The 19892-nt window shown below is 46.3% G+C and overlaps 1 protein-coding gene across 1 annotated transcript in view; it reads right to left on the reverse strand.

Annotated features, from left to right (window-relative positions):
• Positions 1 to 19892, reverse strand: part of LOC124612883 (neuronal acetylcholine receptor subunit alpha-3-like) — a 140069-nt gene that overhangs the window by 68596 nt on the left and 51581 nt on the right. Inside the window, exon 6 of the mRNA XM_047141332.1 lies at positions 14201 to 14357. Within this exon, the coding sequence (XP_046997288.1) occupies positions 14201 to 14357 (157 nt within the window). The remainder of the gene's footprint in view (positions 1 to 14200; positions 14358 to 19892) is intronic.

Here is a 19892-nt window from a genome sequence, read left to right on the forward strand (position 1 = left end):
GACAATCTGCATATTCGAACTCCCATTCGAAGTGCCGGCGGACTATGCTGTGGCTGCCCTCAGGCAGAAAGGAAAGATTCAAGCCATGACACTAGAACAGTTCACCAATTACCCCGTGTTGAATGAAATGCAACAGGTATGCACTGAACTTAGTGAGCTGTGGCGGCTCTAATCTTGGCGGTATGGCATTCCACTGGCGCCAGTAACTACTTAGGTTGCCGGTATCGGTTCGATCGTCTGTCGAGTGCTAAGGTGTTCGGTCGAAGTGTGTGTGCGGTGGGTTTGGTGACGCCTGGAGAGTCATTTGGCTGAGGGGCACGTGGCTGGCATGTTGTGGCTTTTGGGGCACTCCGGCTATCCAACACTGGTCTCGAGATGTAGCGTTACCTTAAAGCGGTCGGGGGCAGGCCTGGCCTGCTCGCTTAAGAATTGGTAGCGGCGGTCGGCGCGAACACAGACGGACGTCGCGTGCAACCTGGTCAGCAAGTTCCCGGCTTACTCTGGAAACTGAAGGTTTCCGGCACCTCAACGATCACCTAGTTTGGGTTGGAGGCAATAACGCCCCGGCTAGAATCTTGCAAGTCGCGGCTCCTTCACCACTTAGTGGAGTTAAGTGTTGCTTTCTTACTCTGATTCTTGATGTTGTAAGGCCGTATCTGTGTTTTGTAGAACTGGGACTTTTTTTTAACTCACCTACCAGTGTTTTAGCGCATGACCCTCAGTCAGTGTTACTAATTGCAATATGTTTTCTAGGCCATAGGTCGTGCAAGTGTGAGATTATTCTCTGTTGTAGGTTTCGTGATGGAAGTAAATTGTGGCCGGATCTATGTGGGAGGCAAGGTGGTGCATTTGCATGTTTCTGTTACTATACCAGCAGGCGCTCATACGTGTACCACTAATTTATAAGAAGTATTAACTTTAACAGAATTGGTACTCGCTTTCCCATTAACTAACTTTTTTTTTCACCGTGGCCATTCTTGTGAGAGTATTTGCACAGAAAACTGTTCCCTTTTCATGTTTGTTGCCATGGTTGCTTTGGCGCAAACGACACGTTCCTGTTCCCTGGGAACAGAGGCGTGTTTGTCTGTTGGCTAGGAGGCACTCCCGTCGTCGCACGACGTCCGGGTTGACCGGTAGTTCAAATGGTTCAAATACACTCCTGGAAATGGAAAAAATAACACATTGACACCGGTGTGTCAGACCCACCATACTTGCTCCGGACACTGCGAGAGGGCTGTACAAGCAATGATCACACGCACGGCACAGCGGACACATCAGGAACCGCGGTGTTGGCCGTCGAATGGCGCTAGCTGCGCAGCATTTGTGCACCGCCGCCGTCAGTGTCAGCCAGTTTGCCGTGGCATACGGAGCTCCATCGCAGTCTTTAACACTGGTAGCATGCCGCGACAGCGTGGACGTGAACCGTATGTGCAGTTGACGGACTTTGAGCGAGGGCGTATAGTGGGCATGCGGGAGGCCGGGTGGACGTACCGCCGAATTGCTCAACACGTTGGGCGTGAGGTCTCCACAGTACATCGATGTTGTCGCCAGTGGTCGGCGGAAGGTGCACGTGCCCGTCGAACTGGGACCGGACCGCAGCGACGCACGGATGCACGCCAAGACCGTAGGATCCTACGCAGTGCCGTAGGGGACCGCACCGCCACTTCCCAGCAAATTAGGGACACTGTTGCTCCTGGGGTATCGGCGAGGACCATTCGCAACCGTCTCCATGAAGCTGGGCTACGGTCCCGCACACTGTTAGGCCGTCTTCCGCTCACGCCCCAACATCGTGCAGCCCGCCTCCAGTGGTGTCGCGACAGGCGTGAATGGAGGGACGAATGGAGACGTGTCGTCTTCAGCGATGAGAGTCGCTTCTGCCTTAGTGCCAATGATGGTCGTATGCGTGTTTGGCGCCGTGCAGGTGAGCGCCACAATCAGGACTGCATACGACCGAGGCACACAGGGCCAACACCCGGCATCATGGTGTGGGGAGCGATCTCCTACACTGGCCGTACACCACTGGTGATCGTCGAGGGGATACTGAATAGTGCACGGTACATCCAAACCGTCATCGAACCCATCGTTCTACCATTCCTAGACCGGCAAGGGAACTTGCTGTTCCAACAGGACAATGCACGTCCGCATGTATCCCGTGCCACCCAACGTGCTCTAGAAGGTGTAAGTCAACTACCCTGGCCAGCAAGATCTCCGGATCTGTCCCCCATTGAGCATGTTTGGGACTGGATGAAGCGTCGTCTCACGCGGTCTGCACGTCCAGCACGAACGCTGGTCCAACTGAGGCGCCAGGTGGAAATGGCATGGCAAGCCGTTCCACAGGACTACATCCAGCATCTCTACGATCGTCTCCATGGGAGAATAGCAGCCTGGATTGCTGCGAAAGGTGGATATACACTGTACTAGTGCCGACATTGTGCATGCTCTGTTGCCTGTGTCTATGTGCATGTGGTTCTGTCAGTGTGATCATGTGATGTATCAGACCCCAGGAATGTGTCAATAAAGTTTCCCCTTCCTGGGATAATGAATTCACGGTGTTCTTATTTCAATTTCCAGGAGTGTAGCTCTGAGCACTATGGGACTTAACATCTGAGATCATCAGATCCCTAAACTTAGAACTACTTAAACCTGACTAACCTAAGGACATCTCACACATACATTCCCAAGGCAGGTTTCGAACCTCCGGCCGTAGTGGTCGCGCGGTTTCGTACTGAAGCTCCTAGAACCGCACAGCCACAGCGGCCGGCTTTACCGGTAGTCTGCTGCCCTTAGCAGTCACGTTATGGTGGATCACGTTAAGTAATGTTGAGCGTTTCATGCTTGCCACTGTGGAGTGTCGCCGTTTATGCGGGATCCAGTAGTTAGATCTGTTTGGTGAATTTAAAGAGCTGAGGAGGTTAAGACGTGTTTGTCAATCTTGACGATCTTCATCGTTATAATTCTGTAGCTATTCTTTTAAAGCTGGCACTCTTATTACGACTTCTCAGCTCGTTAAGTTTAAGACCTGTTACTTATCAATATAAACTGCAGAACCTTACCTAGATCCACAGTCAATAGCTACTACACTTGCTGTGAAATTTGGCTGCTCATTCCTTGTTGGCCTAGATAGCAGTCTTCTGTAGCTCTCAGCTTACTTGTAATTTGGGACAATTTTATAGTTATTAAAGCTTGTGTCATAGTTTCTGCTGGTGTATACTTGTTGAAGTACATTTCAGTTGCATGTACTTTTACCTTGAAATATGGGCAATAGTACAGTTATTAAAGGGTGTTTCAATGTTTCTGCTCGCCTGTGCCATTTGAAGTAACTTTCAGTTACATGCATTTTTATAAAGGGTTGTTGTTAATGTTTGGTTGCAATATACGGGTGAGCATTTATGTTTATATTTTATATCTTCCCAGTTGGGCTGTTTGAGGGACTGTGTATTTTATTGCTCAGTGGATTTTCTTATTAATGGTTATGCAGTGCTAAGCAGTCTTCCAACAGCTCCAATCAGAGGCGTGTCTTGTAATCATTACAGTATTTGGATGAATGTTGTCCGACTGTGTAACGCTTACCAAAGCTTGCAATTTGTTAGTACACTTTACAGCCGTTATTGTAATTAAGTTTGTTGATAAAATTTTTTGTTGAACCTGACTGCATCCACGCCAATTGATGTGACTTTTCTTGTACTCAGGACTCTGTAATTCCCATTTTGTTGCCCTGCTCCTAATGGTACGATTGTTAAAGTCGATCTTTTTTAAGAAAAAGGAAATGAACAATTGTAAGTAAATCTAACGGCTTTATTGTACTTCATTTGGTTGATAAAATTCGTTGTTGAACCTACTTGCAGCCACACAGTTGATGTGATTTTTCTTGTGTTGGGAATACTGTATTTTCGATTTTCAAGTCCTGCTCTGTATGGTGCAATTTCTGACATTATTTTTTAAATATTTGGGCCTTTTCAAGCTTTAATGACTACTCTAATCCTTTTAATAAGTTTAAATAGCAATGTTAACGTTGTTGTAAGGCCATAAAGTGTATTGTGTGAAACAACAAATGACAAATATGTGGGTCCACCTTGAATGTTTTCCCCTTAAGTCAATCGCAGACCAAGATGTGAGGTATCACTCGGTAAGCATGTTCTGTCCTACCTCTATACCGGCAGATCCATAGTGATCATCATGTATGACAGCGATCCAAAGACTTTCTTGGATAGCAGAAAAGAGGGTAGCTCGCTCAGAGCGTTGCACAGATGGATTACCAGATCCGACCTACAGATCTGATGCCTTCTACCAATATCTCAGATATGTAGTGGCATTCCGGCTGGACCCCTGTAAGACTCATGTGCCTGATCACCCACAGGATCTTTCTCATCATCCAGCTACGTCAATAGGGGATGAGGGGGGGGAGGGGGGGCAACAACCGACGTCTAACTCAGTTCCGCCAGCTCCAGAAGAAGGTAAGTAGAAGCCCCGTGAAGGTACAGAAGTTGATGGGATGGTTGTGCCCACGGCCGTATACCCGTTATCTGATATATAGACGCTTTTCCACTAGATCACGAACGACCGAAGGCGTATGAAGTTGAACGTTTTATACGGAATGAAATGCGTCTCCCGCCGTAAGACGTTGTCGGAATACATTTTTCAACCCTCAGTACTACTGTGCACATAAAGCTGGCGAATGACGAGCTGTGCACCGACGTTGTGCGTACTGTGTCCTCTATGGTGTCCATCAGATAAAAATTGAACTACGGAAAACACATACCTTCCTACGTGGTTATTGCCGGCTGCAAGGCTGTCGTCATGTGTTCAGGCTGTGGCCAGGATGGCCATGTCCGTTCTGAAAGTCTCCGACGTAGACTGGTTCAGATGCCGATGTGAGACGTCGCTTCTCCTGCGGCACGCACTGTGTTACCTCTGTCTTACGCGTCTGCGGTGGTGCTGCCTGCTACGCCCCCTGTGAATCGGTCTGTACCCGTGTTAGCTTCTCTTGACGAAGCGATGGACGATTCGCCTGTCTCTCCTACACCCCTGTCGGAGACAATACAAATGAACGACGACCGTCAGCAGGCACAAGCTGTCTGTCCCGACCCAGTGGTTGTTGATGATTGATCTGTCCCTACCTCTGCGTTTCTGTCGTCTGGTCACATGTCGGACGATTGCCGCCCGCAATCCGACACGGGACAGTATCTTAGGAAGCAACGGTCGCCGAGGAAACGGAAGAGACGACTGCATCCATCGGATGTGCGCACAGGATGACGACCCTGCTACTGATGGTGCGGTGTCCTCTGACGCCATGACACCTGACGACGCGACGTCCTTCCCTGCCTCCGTCTCCAGTCAGCGTCCATCTCCGGACACCGACGTTTCCCCGCCTGTGTCTGATGCGGGGGCCTCCCTTTCTGTGTCACCTCTGATAATGTTCCATTGAAATGGCTCGGTGACGCGTCTTTCTCCTGGGCGATCGACGTCGATGCTGAGTAAGGACATTCTGGAAGTGTACAGGACGATGGAACCGCCACCCCCCCCCCCCCCCCAAACTTGGTGGGGTCCCAGTCACAGTGGTGTGCCCGTCCTTGGGGCCTAACAGAGAGTTCTCTGTGCTTCCCCCACGTTTGCACCGCCTGTCCTCCTGGCGATGGCAGCTTTCAGACTTATCGCATAGCCACGGTCAATATCAGCACTATTCGCGTACACCGCAAACTGATTTTACTCCATGATATGCTGTCCGCCGCGAACGTTGATGTAGGTCTCCTCCAGAAGGTGCATGATACAACTTTCTGTGCTCCCCATGGTTTTACAGCACATGTCTCTCATGTTTCCCCTACTGGTAGTGGGGTGGCGAAACTCTTACGTGACGGCATCCTCGCTGATGCATTTACCTATCTCCCTGATGCCAGAGGTATGGCTCTCACGTTTAGTAGCATCAGGATCGTCAATGTCTATGCGCCATCTGATTCGGGTCCCCGCTGTGAAATTTCCACCTTCTTCTCAGTCACGTTTCTCTTCCTGGGTCGGCAGGATGCATTGATCGTGGGGAGGGTGGGGGAGCATATCAACTGCACCCAGGTACCCAAAGACCATCTGCCACGTAACTCTTCATGCACGGCGCTAGCGACAATTCTCCAGCACCTCAGCCTCGTGAATTCTTGGGAGTATGTTCATGGCGATCGTCCGGGGTTTACACATTTCACTAGCCATTCTTCCAGCCGACTCGATCGTGTTTACATCTCCCGTTATATTGTCAGAGGGGTGCAGGGTGCTGAAGTCTGGCCCGCTGAGTTCTCTGACCATGACGCGTATACCTGCGCCATCGGTCTCTCCCGCAAAGGGTGTGACTCGCCCATGGACCATGGAAACTGAACACAATCCACCTTACTTCTCCAGACTGCCAGCAGCTCATCGAGACCACGTGGGCACCTTGTCGTCGACGCCGTGATGCCTGTCAGACTGCCCTGTCATGGTGGGTGCTCTCTGCAAAGTCTGTCTTCCGCAAGGCCTTTACTGGTTACGGAAGGGGGGTTGTGGCGTGGCGGCGACGGACTGAGGAATTCTATTTCACCCCTCTCCAGGAGTGTAGTATGATGCTGCATTCGCCAGAGCGCCAGGCAATAGCGACTCGTGCCAAGGCACAGTTCACGTCCCTCTCTCGTTGCCATCTTGAAGGAGCAATGGTCAGGGCGCGCACGTGCGACGAGTTATGCAATAGTGTCCATCTCTGTATCACATCGTAGCGGAACGACGCCACTGTCGGAGGAATCTGATTAATATGCTTACGACATGGTGTGCAGCGTTTTGATGCCCAACGGGAAATCGGGTCTGCCCTCTATGCACATTATGTTACGCTGTACTCTGAACAACTTCACCGCCCTACCGACACTGCGGCGGTCTCCATACTCTCCTTTGGCTGGGTTGCCGTGGATGCGACGATGGATCTGTTTATCAATGTCAATCCGGCAGGTGTGGCCGAGCGGTTCTAGGTGCTTCAGTCTGGAACCGCGATACCGCTACGGTCGCAGGTTCGAATCCTGCCTCAGGCATGGATGTGTGTGATGTTCTTAGGTTAGTTAGATTTAAGTAGTTCTAAGTTCTAGGGGACTGACGACCTCAGATGTTAAGTCCCATAGTGCTCAGAGCCATTTGAACCATTCCATGACGCTGTCCAGGCGTGTTCTACGAACAGGTCACCTGGCCCTGACAGCCCCCCGTTGGAGATTTCCCTGACATTTCGTCCCAAACTGGCGCCAGTGTGGACGGAAATTTGTCAGGAAGTTATGTCACCTTTCATGCCGAGTTCAGACTGTTTCCTCGATGGTTTCCTCATTCCCACCCACAAGCCTCGCAGTACCTCACGGATATGCAATTACCGCCCCTAGGCGTTACTCAACAGCGATACAAACATCCTTACCCGGCTGTTGACTAGGCGGCTTAAGCTGAAAATTTGTGATAAGGTCTTATAGGAGCAAACTGCTGAGGTTATCGGTCTCTAAGCCTACACACTACTTAACCTAAATTAAATTAAGCTATTAACAACACACACACCCATGCCCGAGGGAGGAATCGAACCTCCGACGGAGGGCGCCGCACGGACCGTGACTAGCCGCCCTCAGACCGCGTGGCTACCCCTCTGCGCGGCTTAAACGGACAGCTCGGTACGAGGTTTCCCCAAATCAAACTTGTTTGGCAGGTACCAACAACATCCGCACTGCCCTCTGCCGCTATCGGGACACAATCGCTCTTGCTCACGCTCGTCGTATGCCTGGTAGCTCTTGACTTCAGCCAGGCGTTCGATGGCGTCGGTCACGACTTCCTGGAGGGGGTGCTCTGCAATATGGGCTACCCTGATACTATCGTCTCCTTCATGGAACTACTTTTCGTGTACCCTACAGTGGTCGTCTTACTCCTCCCATCTCGATCTGTCGATCAGTGCGTTAAGGTTGCCCGCTCTAATCACCGCTGTATGCATTCGCCATGGAACCGTTGCTATGCTACCTCTGTCACCGCCTCTCTGGGATGTCTCTCGGTGTAATGTCTGCAAATCGAACGCCATGGCTATAGGTGCGGGACTTCCAGCGGACAGTGCTGCTCCTTAGCGTGTAGCTGATACTGTTCGATCTCTCCGACTCGATTTCGCAATTGGCCACAACTACCGACGTCTACTTTCCAAACTACGAGCTGGGCTCTTAGATCACCGTTTACGAGCGCTCGATTTTCTGCAATGCACACAATACGTAAATGTGTGCTTGGCGTCACGTATCCCCCCACGTGGCGCAGACACTTTCTATTCCACCATCCACGGCCCGCCCCAACCTAGTGCCATTGGGTCCGTTTCATTTGCCACGGTTTGCTATTCAAGATAAGGTATGAAACCCTCACTCCCCGGTGGTGCAAGGGCGGTTTAGGTATGTATCATGTGTCTGAGAGAGCGGTAGCCCTTTTCGTTGGCTCTCAAATGACGTTGTGGCGCCGTAGTGCTAAGTGCCCCTGCACCAAACTCTCTCTCAATACCTATCCAACTTTCAGAAGTCTCGCCGTCCTTCTTTTACTTCCACCACATTTTCGTTGAACTGAACTACGTCCGTACTGTGATTCTTCCGGCGCGATTGACATCCACGAAGGCGATCTATGGTTTCCTTCAGCAGCACAAGTCACCGGACGTGATTTAGGGGAAGCTTCCCCACGTCGACTGGCGTGCCGTTTGGCGATCGGTGTGCGCTCCTTATTTTGAGACTGACGTCCTGTCGGCATGGTACCTTACTGTCAATGGGAAGCACGTATGCTGGTCACGCCTTCACAAGATTCACCTCGCAGACACCCCGCTGTGTGTCGACTGTGATGTTATGGACACCCCGACGAGCACTGCCTGGTGTGCAGATCCGTGAGAGGTGTCATCTGATACCTACTCAACTGCTCCTCTTTCCGGACACGGTATACTTCCCGCAATCAAAGATGAGCCCTATGAATCGAATTTCTGGACACGCAGCACACTAGTTGTTGGCCGATGGCGAGAAAAATATCCCTGACTTTTGGCAGTTCCTTAATGAACGCCACTGTACAGTAGTCCTCAATCCAAAATACAGACAATCTGTCTCTTATGCAGTGTCTTCCTAAACCTAAGCCAGAGCTGGGGTGTTGCTGTCAAGAAGAGTTGATCCTCGCCTCTTACACACTTAGAACCGATACGTTCACTAGAAATCGAAATGTTCATCTTAGTCTCACGGCTTGCTACGCCCTCCTCCTCGCGTGACTCTGGTTTCCTGATATTCTCGGTGGTAGTAATGAGAAAAATAAGTAAATAAAGGAAAGAAAAGAAAAATAAATAAATAAACGATGTTATTGTACTTCTACTCCACGTTCCCTATGCTATGTTTGGTTCCTCGAGGGTGGGAACGGGACGTGGTGGCCAGGCCTCGGGTTGCGCCTCTGCCCACATTGCCCCCACACCTCCCTTTGGGCACCGGTAAGGTTCCCCTAAAGAAAAAAATTATGAGGTGACCTCGCGCTATAAGCGAGAAATCGGGGTTCGAGTCCCGGTCCGGCACAAACTATTAGTGTCGTTATTCCATTATAGGGCTGAAGGTAGTCGATATTCACAGCTGTGAATGCATTCGATGATTTCCGGTGATCGACGGATCACAAACATACAGCTCACTGCATAACTGGACGTCTCTCTTGGTAGCGCTGACTCACTCTTGCAGCAGTTGGGACAGTCAAAGGTGTGTGCCGCTGGGTTCCTCGCCGCGTAACAGGAGGCCACAAGAAGCAACGACGGACCATCTGCACAGAATTGCTTGCGCTGATAGTGACAGTTTTATGTCTAATGTCGTCACAGACGATGATGCATTGGTTAATCACTTTGAACCGGATGCAAAACAGCAATCGATGGAATGACGCTACACCACCTCTCCTCCGAAGAAACTTTTTAAAGCTGCATCCTCGGCCGGTAAAGTAATGCAACGGTGTTCTCTGGGTATAAAGAGGTTGTTTGTCTGATGTCCTCTCTCATGGTGCAACGATCAGCTCTGAAGTGTATTGTCTTCCCCTCAGGAGATTTAGTGTGTTCCTTGCCACAAAAATGGAAACGAACTTCTTCTCCATGATAACGCAAGGCCTCAAACAAGCCTGCGAACCCAGGAAAAATGCACAATACTTTAATATCTTCCATATTTCGCGGCCCTGTCAGCAATTGTGTAAATATTAATTTTAATTTTAATAATCAACAACCTCAGTTGCACCGTTTGCCTAGAATTTACCTAGGTTTCAGTCAGGATAACCCAAATTTCTTGAGTTCCTGTACAGCATTCTTGGCTGTCGCATCGCGGTCGCGAAGTGGGGCCGAGGCAATTCCAGATAAGTTCTATAGTTTGACGATAATTTATGGATTTGTAGTCCTACCTTGGTGATGTTCATTATGGACAAACGCTAGCTACTGTTATTCTGAAGAAGGGTGGGTTATCCCGACTGAAACGTAGGTAAATTCTAGGTAAACGGTGCAACTGAGGCCGTTGATCATTAAAATTGAAATTAACACATTTGGTCGTTATTCCTCATCCACCTAGAGCCTGGATCTCACACCTTCCGACTTCCATCTTTGGCCCAATTGGAGAGTGCACTCCACGGGAAGCAGTATGTGGTTGAGAGGCTATTTATGCAGCAAGACGTTGGCTCCGACAGCTACCAATAGAGCTGTCCAGGAACTCCCAGTAAGGTGGCGTAAGGACGCCGCATTGAACAGAAATTACATTGAAAAATAGAAAACTTTAGCGAAAAGAGTGCGTGATAGTACGGTATATTAGAATCGAGTATAAAACCAACCTGCTTTCAGAAAAGAAAAGGTGTGTTACTTATTGGACGCACCTAGTATACCATGACAAATTCCAGAAATTTGAACTGGAGCATAATTATCTCAGTGAGCTGGTCTTTGACTGGGAAACGCAGTTAATAATATTGGTAACATTGGCTGAAGAGGTCCAGAATTTCTGAGAGTAGCCATCGAAGAAGCAGAGGAAGTAACACCCCCCCCCCCCCAAACACACACTCTACCCCCCCCCCCCCCCCCCCCCATTTTATCTAGAAGCCTGGATCCGGCCCCTCCAGCCACAAGTATACATTCAGTATCTGTTTGGCACAGTTATCATTGACTAGTGGTAAGTGTACTCAGAGCCGTTTGTCGTGAAGTATAAGACTATTTCGCCTTCCGCAGCGAAGTAGTCACCCCAGCCTCGTCCCAGAATCATGCGATAATCACGCCATCTAGGCTGCTCACCCGACAAGTACAGTAAGATCAAGATGTGGCATGGAGAAGTACCTGATCACTGAGCCCTATTCATAATTATCAGTGGCTTTCTACAACTGCAAACACATACTTTCCTTGGGAATAACGTAAAATAGCGAGACAACGGCTGTGAACATTTCATTATTGTCATCCTCAATATACTCCCGTCTTATACCTCTACAACGCTCTACGCCAATTGTCCATCGATGGAAACAGTGCTGGAGGTGTTCGTCTGTGAGCTCCTTGTTGGCAGCTGGCGCTTTATCTTTCACTGTTTCAGCGCACCGTAATCTTGTTCCTTTCAGTGCAGACTTGATCTTGAGGAACAGATAAAGTCACATGGTGCTAGGTCAGTCGAACAGGGTCGGTGGTCTAGCACTGGTATGGTGTACATCGCTATAAACCTGCCGGCCAGAGTGGCCGAGCAGGTCTAGGCGCTACAGTCGCTACGGTCGCAGGTTCGAATCCTGCCTCGGGCTTGGATGTCCTTAGGTTAGTTAAGTTTAAGTAGTTCTAAGCTCTAGGGGACTGATGACCTCAGATGTTAAGTCCCATAGTGCTCAGAGCCATTTTGCTATAAACCTCTTAAAAGACAACGCGCTAGGAGCTGGTGCGTTGTCTTGATGCAGAACCGCTTACTTGTTTTTCCCGATTCGGGTTATTTTTTCTTATTTTGTCGCGGGATTGACCAAGTATCGCATCGTAGTAATGATGATTTATAGTTTGAATACAGAAACTCTGTGAGGATAACAAATTTAATGACTACGGAAATAACAGTCGTCTACGCTTTCAATCTTGATTTGCTCAACTGAACTTTTTTCTCCGTTCTTGATGTTGAAGCGCGTCGCACGCTTCAGTCATCTTCAAAGTCTTCTAAGCCATCCAACGAACGCTAGAACCAATCAGAAACTCGAGTAGGTGATCAGTAGTCTTCACCATACATTTCTGTTAATAAACGATAGGTTCTAGTAGCAGTTTTTTACGTCTCATGTGAAACGTCACGACCATTCGTTGCTCTATTTTTTACAGTTACCATTTTTCCAGAGAAACAAAATAACACCTCTTACACAAACAACGGCCACGGCCACAATGATTTGTCGACAGACACCAGAGATGGCGCATTCGACTGAGAATGCTTCACGCTTCCCAGCTATTGGCCTTTCATCTTTGGCGTATGTGTACTCACTCTGTGACAGCATCAGTCCAGTTGTTTTATAGCCATAGCTCGTAAACGATGAGTCGCTCGTCCAGGTAATATTCTCTCAATCATGAAGTACACCATTCATATGCTCTCAGCACCAGTCTCGCAAAGGTATTGTGTGGTGTAAACAATGATTTTGATGCTGCTACTTCGCCATTAAAGAATGTCACATTTAATTCGCATAATTTCCGTCATATAGCTTGCTGAAGGTGTGAATTAAACTCATTCGTTAACTTAGATGCTATTGTCTTGTGCCATCTGTCCAAAATCCGCTTCAAACAACTCTTCACATTATCAGCCAGATTCAATTGGCGCTTGGCAGATAATATTCCCCCTTTTAGACGTAGACTGTCTTGTAGTCGTTTACGCTACTGACGCCATAACTAAATCTTGACACAACACTATATTTCGCATCGACGCTATCACTGATAATTATGAACTTACGTTAATACATTCTCCGCTGTAGGGAGCGCGCTTGAACACCAGAGAGACAAAGAGTAAGCAACAGATTCTGCAACAGATTTTCTTCGAGTTAGGATCAGTACAAGAACACTACCAAAATCTCCAACACCGAAAGGGGAGAAACGGTTTGGTAATACGGTAAAAATACGTAGGGGATTTCGAATCCTGCAGAAGTATCTCGACAACCACAGCTCAGATATGCACCAATGCGGAGCTTAAGTCGTAAAGCAATAGCCAATCGACGATGAAGGCGTGGAAGTTTGTGCTTTTTAACTATCATGTCCCAGTTATTCCCTACTATATTGAAGGAAGCAGTTGCTGATTAAATTAGTTGAAGTTAATGGCGTCCGCTGAACAGTCAAGAACCTAGGCGAAGTCCACATTCTTATCCATGGCTCATTACGTGAGATACGATGTTTCGGCGATGTTTACCAGCAAAAGATTGACTGTTAAATCACATACGCTAGAAGTACCGCAATAACGATAATTTGTTGCGTTAAGAAGCTGCACTGCTGAAATAGCAGTGAAAGAAGGCAGTCAACTTATGGTACCGAAGTTGAAATTTTACTAACAATCAAATATAATGGCTACATATTTTAATTTTGCTAATGAACCGAGACCATTAACGAATTTTTGTTCTATCAAAAACAAACAGACACCGTCTGAACAGGCTATGATGGATCAAAGATGCCGACTGGGCGCTTGTCGTCCTCGGCCCGCAGGCGTCACTAGATGTGGATACGTAGGGGCATGTGGTCAGCCCACCGCTCTCCCAGTTTCCGTGAAAGGTGCCGTTATTTCTCAGCCAAGTAGCTGCTCACTTGGCCTCACAAGGGCTCAGCATACCAGGACGGTGACCCATCCAAGGGTTAGCCAACCTGATCGTGCTTAACTCTGGTGACCTGATGGGACCCAGTGTTACCACTGTGGCAGGGCCGTTTGCTTTGTTCTAATAATGCCGGTAAGTAAAGAGCAGTGGAGCACAACCACAGCAGCATACGTTTCTGCAACGCCGTATCAACAGAGCGGTACATTTCGGTTCTGTAGTTTACCTGGAAAATTTTGCTTATTTCGACACCCCCTACCCTCCTCTGTTTTCATTATGAAGTTGCTTTTATCCAACATATGTAGGAATGAACTTTTTGATCCTATTAATTACAAAAATTACGAAATATGTGGAATCCTAGTTAACTACGTAACAAATATAAACACGTTTCTTCAAGTAGCTTCAATAAGAAAGCAAAGTTAACTGTACGTGTTGTACATACCAAATGCTGGAGCGACGAAAGCTGCTATTTGTATCAAGTTATGCCTCTTTAGTTCAAACGATACTACCACGTTAGATCTCCCTCCGACTTCTTCGGCGTATGACTTAAGTTGAAAATTGTCCCAGTTCCGCGAAGCAAGCTCGTAAACGAAAACCACCTGGAATTAAAAAAAAAAATTATTTGTGACAAGTGATACTTGTAACAGAACACTGTAAATTCAAGGAATATCAGACTTATGTGTGACTCTAAACAGGAAATGGGAGTAATTAAGCACAGTACTTGCTGTCCTTCACTGCATTTGGAAGAGAAACTTGGGGGGGATTCACGTCCTTCACTGCATTTGGGAAGAGCAATTCACCATCATACTGCAGAACCAAAGATCTATCTGGAAACCAATAGATTTCTAATGTGCTGTTAGTATTAAGTATCTTATTTTTTCCTTCTTATAACGTTTCCTGCTTTATATTTGATTACTGTCACTTAATAAGTATAGTGCTGTAAGTAAAGCTGCAAGTATTATAATTCCGAGGCTCATATACATGTAAGATCATCTACATGTCTTTCATCACTGTAAAAGACATATTAGAATTATATTTCTCTTGGTATGATGTTCACGTGTCTCTTTAACATCAATGTGACGACGAGATTTTTCACGCTTTTACTAATTTCCGCACGTACTAGGTCGGTAAATGAGTTGTCGATTAACTTCATATTTTTAGAAAAAGTCAGTAGAAGTTGTGAATGATCGGTCATGAAGAAGTAATCGTGCCTTAAATTCAAATGCAGCAGCGATCATGATATCGATAACAGGCCAGAAACTCGTATACTATTCCCACACTTATCAAAATCTTAAATCGCCTTACATTATACGACTTCTTTTGCTGGGCAAATAGAGTACATTTTATGGTAAGCGTTATCAAATTAACAGACAGCTTGCAGTTCATGTTGGGAAACTGATGTGTTTTTGCATTTTTTGTAGAAGATTTCAACACGACACTAAAAGTTGTCACGTGTGCTGCATTTACGAAATTTCTGAATATTGGGTGGTTATAATTAAATACCTGCCTCGGGCATGGATGTGTGTGATGTCCTTAGGTTAGTTAGGTTTAATTAGTTCTAAGTTTTAGGCGACTGATGACCTCAGTAGTTAAGTCACATAGTGCTCAGAGCCATTTAATTAAAGCGCAGCTACTCACAGAGATCCTGTGTGGGCTATTAATGTAGTATGGAAGCGAACCTTGGTAGATGTTCTGATGTGTTAATGCAAAATCGGTTTACGATAGAAAAAAATTATTTCCATCTTTGGCCAGCAGATATAAATCTGGCGCTGTCAGTTCAAGAAGTATGGAAATGTACTGTAGTCTTCTTTTTAAAACCAAATCATTTGACGAGATCGCTTTGTTAACACAATTACTGGGTTACTAGTTTCAGTTATATGTATTGTTATCCTCAGATCCGTAAAACCAGACAGATGTAGCCACTTCATACAATGGTTAACGAGTCTGTCACGTAAGTACTGTACAATACACATGGAAAAGTCGAGGTATTACAATGACATGCCACGTGTGGTAGGTGTCATTGTGAGGCCTCACCATTTTTATGCACATTGAATGGTTGCAATGAGACAGTGTGAGCAAAATATGATATAACTACCATTGCTCGGCTCAATGGACATGAAGATGGCAATATATATTGTCGAAACTAGTAATCCAGTAACTGCGTTAATAAGGCGATCTTCACAAATAAATTGGTTTTCAAAAGAAGACTACAATACAAAATTACGGATCTTCTCCTGTACTGAATGACCATGTCAGGTAACCATAACGTAAAGAAATGTTTCCACATGCAATGGATTAGGAACTGGACATGTGCATAAACGTGGGAAGGACATAATGTTGATTTGATTATTAAGCGCCGTTTACAATGTTTGTTCATTACGAGCATCGGGAACGCCGAGTAGACGGTGCATCCGTAAAACAAGCTTTATCAGCAGTTGCTGACAGCGATTCCGATGCAATATGAACAACGTGTTCCAGTGTCCTGTCCTTCACATCAGGTAGAAAATGAGCGTGTTCCTTTAGACCCCAAAGCCAAGAGTCTCATAGATTTAGATCACATGATTTTGCAGGTCATGCATCTGGAAAACCTCTGGAGATAATACGTTCTTGGAAGTTAGCCTTAAGCAGATCTTACATGAAACCGGTGGTTTCAACACAGTTGCGCCCTTGCAAAGCACAAACCAGATGTTGTACATGGAGGTCTCGATAACGTGCAGATGTCGAGATACACCTGAGAGGCTCTCTGGATGTGTTCCCTTTAAAGACGAACGACCGAGGAAAGAGGTGCTTGTGAATCCACACCACACAGTCGCCTATGGGGAGCGCGATGGCTCGTCATGTGCAACACGCGTTATGACAGTACAGAAAATTGGCAATTCTGTGTATTCACTGCACCCTGTATTGTAGAATGTGCCTCGTCAGTCCATAGAATAATGCCTGGCCACGTGTCAAGACGTAGACCCGTGCCAGAAACCGAAGAGCAAATTCAGAACGTTGATGCGGATCGTGAGGTTTCAGTTGCTTCACTATCTTAATCTTGTTCACGTACCAGTGTAAAATTGACCCCTATCCGGTGCACGTGCTACATCGTCAGCTACAGCAACGACAACCTCGTCAGTAGCTTCCAGTGCGATAGAACCGCTTCCTCTCCAGGGTACCACACCAAGCTCACCCGTCTTAGGGAATTTCGTTATCATCTTCTTTAAACCCGTTAATGACACCGGGCCCCTCCTCAGTTCTTTCAATCGGCGATACGCTCTCACTGCAGCACTGTAAATGCTGCCGTTCACAGCAATAAATATCACTAACAGCCTAACAGCCATATTGTTCACTCACTTTGTGGCGTGTCAGATGACAGCGTGGATGTCATACAGTCATACAAACTGTGTGCACTGCCAGATTTGCACCTGGTGGCCCCAATTGGAACTGTTTTGTTTTCCAACGTAAATCTGTTCCGCATTAACGGATCAGCGTATCTACCAGCATTCGCTGGCATGCGACAATAACTGCACAAATTATACCACAATGAATAGCAGCTCTTTAATTATTACCATTCGGTGTTTAAAAGCGTCCAATAACTTTAAGTATCTTAAAACTTTTGGGATAACTAGAATATCTAGAACGTAGATTGTTGATGAATATTCGAAGCGAAGCTGCTCACATTACTGACGTTTCATTGCGGGTTTGTCTTTCCCTATTTCAAGAGAGCTTCAAAGAAATCGAAACTGTGTACCAACACCGTGATGCATTTTTACATATAAATACATATTCAAACTTGTAGTTATTTAAGTGGCCCGACTACCTTTTTGCAGCCGTTATTGTGTGATTAAAAGGGGCACTAGCAGCAGAATATCGGACATTACAGACCACTAAGTGATATGATGATCATACATTCCAGAATTCGAATCAAGAAGAGCTGCCAACATGAGTAACGTAGAAGCAGATATCCTCGTAGTAGTGAACCAACTTAAACCACTTAACAGGACCAAGTTTTATGTCCAGACTGTGTACCAGTTTGATTCCTGTCAGAGTATGCTGATACAACAGCTCCATACTTAACGATCATATACAACCGTTCTATCGATGAGAGATCCGTACCTAAAGACTGAAAAGTGGCACAGGTCACACCAGTATTGAAGAAAGGTAGTAGGAGTAATCCACTAAATTACAGAGCCATATCATTAACGTCGATATGCAGCAGGATACTGGAACATATATTGTGTTCGAACATAACGAATTACCTCGAAGGAAAGGGTCTAGTGACACACACAACTAACTCTTTACTAACACGAAGCGTTGAGTCTTATTGACAAGCGATTTCAAATTGATTCCGTATTTCTGGATTTCGAGAAAGCTTTTGACGATGTACCATACAAACGGACTGTAATGAAATTGTGTGCTTGTGAAATATCGTCTCAGTTATGTGACTAGATTTGTGATTTCCTGTCAGAGAGGTCACAGTTCGTAGTAACTGACGGAAAGTCATCGAGTGAAAACAGAAGTGATTTCTGGCATTCCCGAAGGTAGTGTTATAGGCCCTTTGCTGTTCCTTATCTATATTAACGATTTCGGGGACAATCTGAACAGCTGTCTTAGATTGTTTGCAGATGCCGCTGTCGTTTATCATCAAGTGAAGTCATTAGAAGATCAAAAAATATTGCAAAACGATTTAGGAAAAATATCTGTTTGGTGCGAAAATTAGCAATTATGCCCAAAGAACTAAAAGTGTGAGGTCATCTACATGAGTCCTAAAAGGAATCCGACAAACGTCGGTTACACGATAAATCAGACAAATCTAAGCAGTAAATTCAACTAAATATCTAGGAACTATAATTACGAACAATGTAAACTGGAAGAACATAGAAAGTATTGTGGGGAAGGATAACCGAAGGCTGAATTTTGTTGGCAGAACACTTGGAAAATGTAACAGATCTACTAAAGAGACTGCCTACACTACGCTTGTCCGTTCTCTTTTAGATTACTGCTGTACGGTGTGGCATCCTTACAGGTAGGATTGACGGAGTACATCGTGACAGCTCAAAGAAGCGCAGCACGTATTGTATTATCGTGAAAAGTGGGAAAGTGCATCACGGAAATAATACAGGAGTTGGGCTGGACATTATTAAAACAAAGGCGTTTCTCGTTGCTGCGGAATCTTCTCGCGAAACATCAATCAGTAAATGTTTTGTTGACGCCGACCTACATAGGGAGAAACGATCACCATAGTAAACTACGGGAAATCAGAGCTCGGACGGAAAGATACTTCTATAAGTGTTCGCTTTTCCGCGCGCTGTACGACATTGGAATAATAGAGAAGTATTGTGAAGGTGGTAAGATGAACCCTCTGCCAGGTAGTTAAGTGTGATTTGCAGAGTATCCATGTAGCTGAATACTTTCGGAAATATCGCGTTGGTGGATAAGTTCGTAGTGTTTTTCCATAAACGGATACACGTAACAGTCATTAGTAATATTTTCTCCTCCACTGTTTTCAACAGTCTGCCAACGCCGGGGTAACTTTTGTATTCGGCGACTGTAGAAATCACATGGGTTTGAAGCGGTGAAGTCGTTAAGCCATGTTCGGAGAGAATTTTCATCCGGAAAGGAAAATCCTTTAAGGATGTTCGATAGAGAGCCTAAAAGGAGAATATCTGAGGGCTAAAGATCAGGTGAATAAGGTGGCTGTGGAATGACTTCCGAGCCAGACTCGTGTATGATGTTTTTTTGTCAGTTTAGCAGAATACAGGGGGGCGTGACATTGTAGAAGCGTCACTTCAAGCAGTCTTCTTGATCGATGTTCTCGGGCTGCGTCTTCAAGACGTCTTTGTTTGTTGTTTGTTGTGGTCTTCTGTCCTGAGACTGGTTTGATGCAGCTCTCCATGCTATTCTATCCTGTGCAAGCTTCTTCATCTCCCAGTACTTATTGCAACCTACATCCTTCTGAATCTGCTTAGTGTATTCATCTCTTGGTCTTCCTCTACGATTTTTACCCTCCACGCTGCCCTCCAATACTAAATTGGTGGTCCCTTGATGCCTCAGAACATGTCCTACCAACCGATCCCTTCTTCTGGTCAAGTTGTGCTACAAACTTCTCTTCTCCCAAATCCTATTCAATACTTCCTCATTAGTTATGTGAT

The sequence above is a fragment of the Schistocerca americana genome, chromosome 4 (assembly GCF_021461395.2).
Source record: "Schistocerca americana isolate TAMUIC-IGC-003095 chromosome 4, iqSchAmer2.1, whole genome shotgun sequence".
NCBI classification, from domain to species: Eukaryota; Metazoa; Arthropoda; class Insecta; order Orthoptera; family Acrididae; genus Schistocerca; species Schistocerca americana.